Raw genomic sequence first — 8,218 nt, 5'->3', positions numbered from 1 at the left:
CCATCCTTGTAGAAGTGAAAGTCTTATCATCAGAGTATTAACCCAAGTGGCATATAAATGTTAATCGTGTAAAGATACAAATGGTTGCACAAGACAAAGAAATTATCAGGACAAAGCAGCAACTGGAGCACACCGAGTTCATTTCTAGCATAGCTAAGATAAGTTAACCATCCTTGTAGAAGTGAAAGTCTTATCAACAGAGTATTAACCCAAGTGGCATAGCAATGTTAATCGTGTAAAGATACAAATGGTTGCACAAGACAAAGAAATTATCAGGACAAAGCAGCAACTGGAGCACACCGAGTTCATTTCTTGGCAGAGCTAAGATAAGCCAGCCATCCTTGTAGAAGTGAAAGTCTTATCATCAGAGTATTAACCCAAGTGGCATATAAATGTTAATCGTGTAAAGATACAAAGAGCTGCAAAAGACAAAGCGGTAACAAGGATGATAGAGAAATGGAGAGAAGCGTCTTGGGTTTGAATGAACTCATCAAACGATCTTGATAAATTACTTGATCAAAACTTCGTATGTGCAAGAAACTGTTAAGGTTTAAAATGTTGTAATGTCCCATACTGTAGAATATGGACTGATATGTGGTCATCTATACATACATTAGTTTTGAAAACAAATACTGTTACATTTTCTCAATATTCAAGGGCACATGGTCATTTAACAATTATTACAGCATAAAAAATATTATAATTTAAATAAGACTTATTTAAATTTTAAATACAATATCTTCAAGTACAAATATCATATATGAACCTCTATATATTATCTATCAGCACAATTAACTTAAAAGACAGGAAATATCCCAGTTTGGTAGTGTTTGATTAAAGTTATTTTTTTTGTCTTTAATTGACTGCTCCTGCCTGTTCCTAAAGTGAGATGGCACATTGGCTTCTATACCAAGGCCCTTTTCAGAATACAACGTACTCTAGAAACAGGTAGATGCAATCCATTAAAAGCTCTACTATTTATACACTGCTTAAAATTCCCTTGAAAATATAATTATTATTGTTATATCAATTCCTTATTTTTAAATGTAATATATTTTGCGGATAAAAGCCACTATAAATAATTTACTCATTAAATATTTAAATACGAAACTTCAAAACATTAAGCTGCTTTAAATATATTTTTCATGACTTGAAATACTAAACTCTTTGAGGTTTGAACTGCTTTAAAACATTGTTAAGAAAAAAAGACAATGTTCAGAAACAACCTAACAACTTATTTTTAAACTAGACATACCTTGCCAATTTTACAAATCTCACGATATAATTTAAGAGTAATATATTTTATTTCTAGTGTTCATATTTGAACTACATAATATTTAGAAAATAACTCTTCATAAAATTTAATCTTTTCCTCTGAAAGTACCTTTACATAAAGAAAAAAAATGGATAAACTTAAATCTCGTGGACACACCATTTTCTCGAAATTGGTGTGAAAAACTATAGTCTATCAGGACTTTTCAGGAAGCCCACAAATACTGGAAGATACCACAACTATAAATCAAACTTTGCCTGCAGCATAAAGAGTGGACATCAGACTACTTGTTTTTCAGAATGAACAAGATTTTTTAATAAGAAAGATGATAAGGAGGAAGAAAAACTCATTGCTAAAACCTTCCTTAACAATGAATACCCTGAACATTTGATTAATAAGAAAATAAGAGAAAAACTAGGAATAAGCAGAAAATAAAATTACAGACACACAGACACATTCTGCTGTGTCAGAAGTCTCTCTAAGAACATACAAAGGATATATACATAGTATAACCCCATAATAGTATTCAGAAGTTATAACATAATAGGACTGTAGTTAGCACACACAAAACCAGCTAAAGATCCCATTAAGAACAACAAAAAACCATTTACAACATACCTTGTGACTGTGGGCTCCAATACTTGAGATACAACAATATTAACAAAAGTTAGAGTTCAGAAATATAGTAGAAATATCAGAGTTTATAGCACTAAACTAACTGTAATAACACATGTCAGAGAAAATTGTACAAATAAAATGAAATTGAAACTAACTGAATATGAATCACACAGGAGAAAGATAAAAGAAGCCTAACTGATAACACTCAACCTAATACAAAAGTCAGTCAAACTCAGATATGTAGCACCCTCGTGAACTTTCAAATAATTAGCTGATTGATGTTCTAATGGAGATCAAGGACAAGTAAATAGCTCAAGAACCTTTCTATTAAGACCAAGGACCACATTTTGGCCATTATGCTCCTTCTCAGAATCTCTTTGAAGACAACACCATATTAAAAGCCAAAACAAGGGTGTGAATCACTGACAGTTTGTAAGATGAAAAGGGGGCAAGGAGTGAGCTTTAAATTGGAATTTGGGACTGACATGCATTTTTAAAAAAAGAAGTGTAATTTGTTTTAGAATTTGCAGGTTTGATGAGAAATCGAAAGCTAGAGAAGAGGTGACAGATAAATAAAAAAATGTGGAAAATAGCAGCAGGATTTAAAGAAACTTAAGCTTTTACATGCAAGGAACAACGTAGCTAATAATGACTTTCAGGAAGTTAAGGTTACAAGTATTAGATTGAATTGTAATGAGGAGGTTAAGATTTAAATCTTTAGCTTGTTCAGATGAGGAACTAAGTGAGGGAAAGAAAACAAAAAGGACTGATATGCTGAAAATAAAAAACTTAAGAAGGTTATACTTGTAGATGACACTTTGGCACAGCATGGGGATAGGACAGTCCATGGGGTAAACAAGTAGAAAAGACATGATCAGATTCAGTGTCTATGTGTCACGTAATTCTTCCTAAACCGCTGGTTGCAACAACTTCTAAGTGGTACCAAATGAATCGTCTCAGCTCCAAGGTTTGCACAAAGGTAAAATTTTCACCTTCGGAAACTTGAATATTTTGTGAAAAACATTATTACAGGGATTCCCTGAAAGCAGACACCAAATTTGGCATTGATTTACATTCGAGCACATAAGTAAGTAGAACTACTAATTACTGTTTATAACTTGATTAAAGAAACCAAATTCGCATCATAGTGGCAATGATCATTAAACTGACAAATTGCAAAATAGTAGTTTAAGCATTAAATTTGCATTATAGTGGCCTTCTAAATAAATGTGAGCCATAGGTCCATGGGTTTGCTAGTTAGATTAAACTATCCAGGTTCAGAAATGGAGAAATAACTGACAAGGGAAGTGATATAGTAAAGTGTACTAAAAGTGGTGCCATCTTTGTTGTGCACATATAGGTTAAAGATGTAAGGAAGGGCATGTCAGAGGAGCTAATTGATAAGTAGAGCAGGTTGATAAAGGCATTTAAAGAAAAGAGGCATAATAACCTGATTCTATCAGGCATAATGTTGAGAAATAATTGTGGGGATGAGATTATAAGTAGGTCACTAGAGCCGAATACTAGGCTTAGCTTAATATGTAAGAACAAGCAGGTTGGTTGATTGGATTTGTGGGATCAGTTTAATGGAAACGGTGGCTTTTTGGAACGGATGATTTACATTTAAATTGGAAATAGGGAAGTTTTAAACTATGACTAGTCAGTAGTGAGAGCCAGGATAAACTAAATACAAAAAATAAGGTGTAGAGAAATGTTTAGCAAACGAAATGACTATAGAAGAGTTCTAAAGATAGGCTTAATTGTTACTATTGTAATGCTAGAAGTATAAGAAATAAAATAGATGACTTTAGAGTACTGGTAGGAATAGTGTGTTTTGATATAATGGGAATAACTGAAACATGGTTATATGTAGATGATCTTGATGACAGAAATGTCTTTGAAATACAGGGTTATAGGTTATTTAATAGGGATAGAGTACTAAAGAGAGGGGAGGAGTGACTATATGTAAAAAAGAAAGAGAAAAAAATTATATACTATAAATTGTGCGATCAAATTAATTTGGGATAGTGATCAAATTCAAAAAAAAAATTTAATTCTTGATTATTCAAGATAAGCACCTTTCTTGTAAAATAAAGGAGAGTGGCTGCAAGTAAAAAAAAAACCTGGACCAGATAAAATTTATCCAAGGGTTTGGAAGGAAGTTAATGAAAGTTATTTATATGCTGTTTGTCTGCTATGATTTCTTGGATTGGGTGCTTCTTCAACTAATGAAAGACTGTAGGTTAATCATTAAAAGACTTCTACCTACCCTTGAAAAATCCTTAATAGAAAAAGGGTTAAAATTTTATTGCCCACAGGAAATACTTGCTAGAGGGCATCTGAAATTTAAAAATTGCTCTTTCCATAAAAAAACAGGAATATTCTTTTTAAAGAACAGTATTATGGTATAAAGATGTCCATTATTATAGCAACAGATAAATTTCTCAGTCTAGGCAGAGTAAAAAAGTAAAAAAAAAAACTCTCAGAAATCTTAACCCTTACCCAGGATCAATTGTCCCCAGACTTCTGGAACTTTTAATACTAATACTTCAGAAACTGTGTGTATCATGAGGAAATGTGTATTTATTCAATAAATCTCATTAAAAGTTACTTGGTGTTTTCCATTCTTTAAAGAAATTACAAGAACTTAAAAGATGTAGTACATTTTTATCTAAACATGAATTATTTCACTTTTAAAATAGATGAGCAGAAAATGTTTAGAGGCAAGTTTACAAACAATTACTTTATTAAAATATTCACTAGGTGAAACATCAACAAGCAGTTTGCTTTGCATAGCATTCTTTTGTCTCAACATTGATATACAAAAACACATTTTATATTACCTGGTCGTTCTTTAAATTAATTTTTAAGTTTTAAAGTACGATAATCAATGTCAAGAACAAACCCTAAAATGTTCGTTTATACTTTTTTTTCTCTGTAAATATTAACAACACAAGTCATACAGAGTAAAAGACAGTTATCTTCAACTTGTAAAGCACAAGATTCACAGTCTTTCATTTCTGAACTATAAAATATAAACCAAAAGCAATAGCCAGCTGCTGCTTTCATTTCTACTTTTAACACGAGCTTATTTAAAATATTTCCTTTCACACAAACCCTTACAATCACCTTTTATGAATGAGAGATAGTTTAAAATATTTTCAAACCTGGATTTGTAAGCAATTCTGAAGGGGGTGGGGGTAAATCACCATACTTTTTGGATTAACTATCTGTCACTAAGGTCAGTATAGGGATATTTCACCAACCCCATTCTTAACCCTAGACAGGAGTAATTCAAAGAACAAGACAGATCAGGCATGGTCATTTTCCTTTTGCCGTTGTCCAGGATTACTGATGAGGGTGTGGATTTCCCTGAAACTGGTCTAACTGAATGATAAGTGGTAAACACATGAATACGTTGGGCATCAGATTTCTTTCTTGCCAAAATTCACAATTTTGATGATATGTAGAGAAAAAAATGACATCATCTTAAAACAACCTGTCCACTAAAGTGTTTAAATGAATAAATTTATAGCACTAATGTTATTTATTCTTCAAATAACTATATAAATATAGATAACCTGTGATGGGTAAACGACAACTCAAACACAATAAACAACTTGAAAATCATTTACTTGTGTTATACTGATATCTTTGGTTTTAATTCTAGACTGAAAAGTTGATGTTCATTAAATGTTCATGTATAATATTCAAACAATATGACACAATTTCGCATATATATATATGTTCTCAGAGACTAAATAAAGGTCGAGGAAAAATGAGATTTTTACAGATTCAGTGAGATTCAAAATTATGAAAAAGTTAGACAACTTTAATATATTTATATTACATGATCTACAAGGTACTTGGCAGAAGAAAATCAAGGAATAAAAGCTAAACATATAACTTTACAGCTGTAAAAAAAAAAGAAGTTTCACGAGTAAGAATTAATTTCAACTTTTGAGTGAGCTTTGGTGAACAGTGAAATCAAATATAATTCACATCATCCCATCTGATAACTTGGTTTGTCCTCTATTTCAATCACTAACTGGATTTCCTATACTAAAACACTTCTAAGTAGTGAAAACTGTGTCGAAATAACAGGCATAAGAATATCGCCCGTTATTCTGACACAATAGTTTAAAAGCACATGTTCATTTCTAAAACACGTATTTGAAAAACATTTAAAGACTTTATGGGTGTATAAAGTGAAGGAAGGAAAAATCTAAATAATTTTACAAAGTCAAATGTCTGTTTTTGAGGTCATGGTAAAAGTTCAAGAAAACTAAACTATGTGACTGCCAAAGTCTTCAGTGCTTTAGAAAATGACCATTTTTATGGTTTATAACAAAGAGGCGAATGAAGAATGAACCATGAACCATTACTTACTAATAGGTATGATATTACATTATTATATTCCTGACAATAAACTTAATGAAATCCTTCTTTACTGACAATGAGTAATTCATAGAACAAGATCAGGCATAGCTGTTTTTTTCTTTTGCCTTTGTCCAGGGTTACTGACAAGAGGTGAAATTCCTGTCTAGACTTATTCTTCAATTTGTCTTTGTTCACAGATTTTCTTTATTGGCCAGTAAAAAAGGATGTTATTAACAATATTACCAGTCTTATTATGATACAATATTAATTTTGTTACCAACTAAATACTACTACTAGAGTTTATTAGCACCCATATCCATTACTACATAATACTGATGTTTAAAAGAACTAAGAGTTTTCTTCTTTCCTTTGTCTAGTGGGTAAGCTAAACTAGGTTATTAAATGTAAAGGCAATGGGATACAAAAGAAATGATAATATCTAGAGGCATGAAATAACTTCACGTATCTACAAGTCTACAGAACAACATTTTCGTCCTATAACTAGAAATAAAGACAATGAGTTGAGCAAGCTACTTTACCAGTCAGATCTGAAACACATTTTTTTTTTTGAAGTGGCTGCATCACCACATGGCACTGCATGAATGTGGGTAAATGTTCAACACAAAATCCTAAATAATTTAAATTCATCAACTGAGCAGCTGCTTCATATAATCACAGATATACAACCGACAAAGATGAATTTCCCAATCGTAAATACGTTAGTGGTCGCCTCGAAGAAGTGCCATCAGAAGATGAAAACTAGGAATCTCTCCTCCTTTCTGTTTGCTAGACAGAGACTCTTTCCCAACCTGACAAGCTCGCTCCAGTTCTGGAATTCGAAGCAAAAGTTCTCCAAACTTGCTAGGGTTTTCTGGATAGTGCACCCGGGTGTAAGTTTGTAGAGCTTCAAGAACTTGTTTCTGACATATGCGAACCTTCTCTATCTCCTTTAGTCCACTGACATCTGATTTAAGAGTGAGTAAATTATACAACTTAATAACCTGAGATATGTTGATGATATTAAATAAGATTAAAGTATAAGAAATAAATTGAAAGAGTCATTATTTGTTTAAATTTATTACATTTTGGTGATATTTACTTCCTGCTTTATTTCACATATGAATGTCACATTGCAACATGAACATAATCTTGGTACATATGGTAATGTTACTCTGTCAAGAACATGACCAAAGCTAATGCAAAAGAACAACATTAGAGAAGAGGGCCTGAATGATACTCCTTAGTGACTAATAAAGAAAATGTTAAAAACTGTTTACAACTTATATTACAGATAATCAAAATACAGTAATACCCCATTTAGTGCTCAGGAAGGATTATTGAGAACAGAGCTCTAAATGATTCAGCTCTAAACTGGGTCATTTTAACATTACATATATGGAGATATGAAACTGAAGGCACTGTTTCTTACCTGTGAATGATGTACAAGTGTTTTATTTATGTACTGGTAAATTTAACGTACATTACTCACTATAAAATCGTCATCGCTGGAAAAAAGCAAATTTTTTTTATGAGCCTTTAATCTTGTTTGGTTACAGTGCCATCAAATAGAAAATCAGACCCCTCCTGCCATGCCCACCTGTCACATCCTCTCTTTCAGGATTTGTCAATACACGTAGTTCTATAAGTGTCTTACGTTTACGACTATATTAGTTATAACAAATAGACAGGCATGGTTTTCGTCTATCAAGTGACGTATTATATTACATTGTTTTCTGTACAGATTTGTAAATCGCTTCCCAACAAAATGTATTTTTACCACAGGAATGATATTGTGTAGATGGATGACGTTTTAATGATTCATATTGCGTCGCTAGAAATGGCAGAAAAATTGTGATAGTTACGGAACATTGTCTGCTTTTTGCATGTTATTATTCTGTTCTTTGTTTCATTATTTTTATTAAATATAAATTAGTTCGTACACTACTA

General features: G+C 32.0%; 1 protein-coding gene across 3 annotated transcripts in view; it reads right to left on the bottom strand.

Annotated features, from left to right (window-relative positions):
- Nucleotides 1-225: 225 nt before the first annotated feature.
- LOC106468260 (nuclear hormone receptor FTZ-F1 beta-like) overlaps nt 226-8,218 on the bottom strand; it is a 51,059-nt gene continuing 43,066 nt past the window's right edge. For all 3 annotated transcript variants that reach the window (XM_013928678.2, XM_022396598.1, XM_022396597.1), the window contains exon 9: nt 226-7,235. In XM_013928678.2, coding sequence (XP_013784132.1) covers nt 6,991-7,235 — 245 coding nt within the window. In that variant the 3' untranslated portion in view covers nt 226-6,990. The remainder of the gene's footprint in view (nt 7,236-8,218) is intronic.

The sequence above is a fragment of the Limulus polyphemus genome, unplaced genomic scaffold (genome assembly GCF_000517525.1).
Source record: "Limulus polyphemus unplaced genomic scaffold, Limulus_polyphemus-2.1.2 Scaffold2939, whole genome shotgun sequence".
NCBI lineage: Eukaryota > Metazoa > Arthropoda > Merostomata > Xiphosura > Limulidae > Limulus > Limulus polyphemus.
Note: the sequence above shows the minus strand (reverse complement) of the source record. Positions and strands in the feature narration are given on the sequence as shown.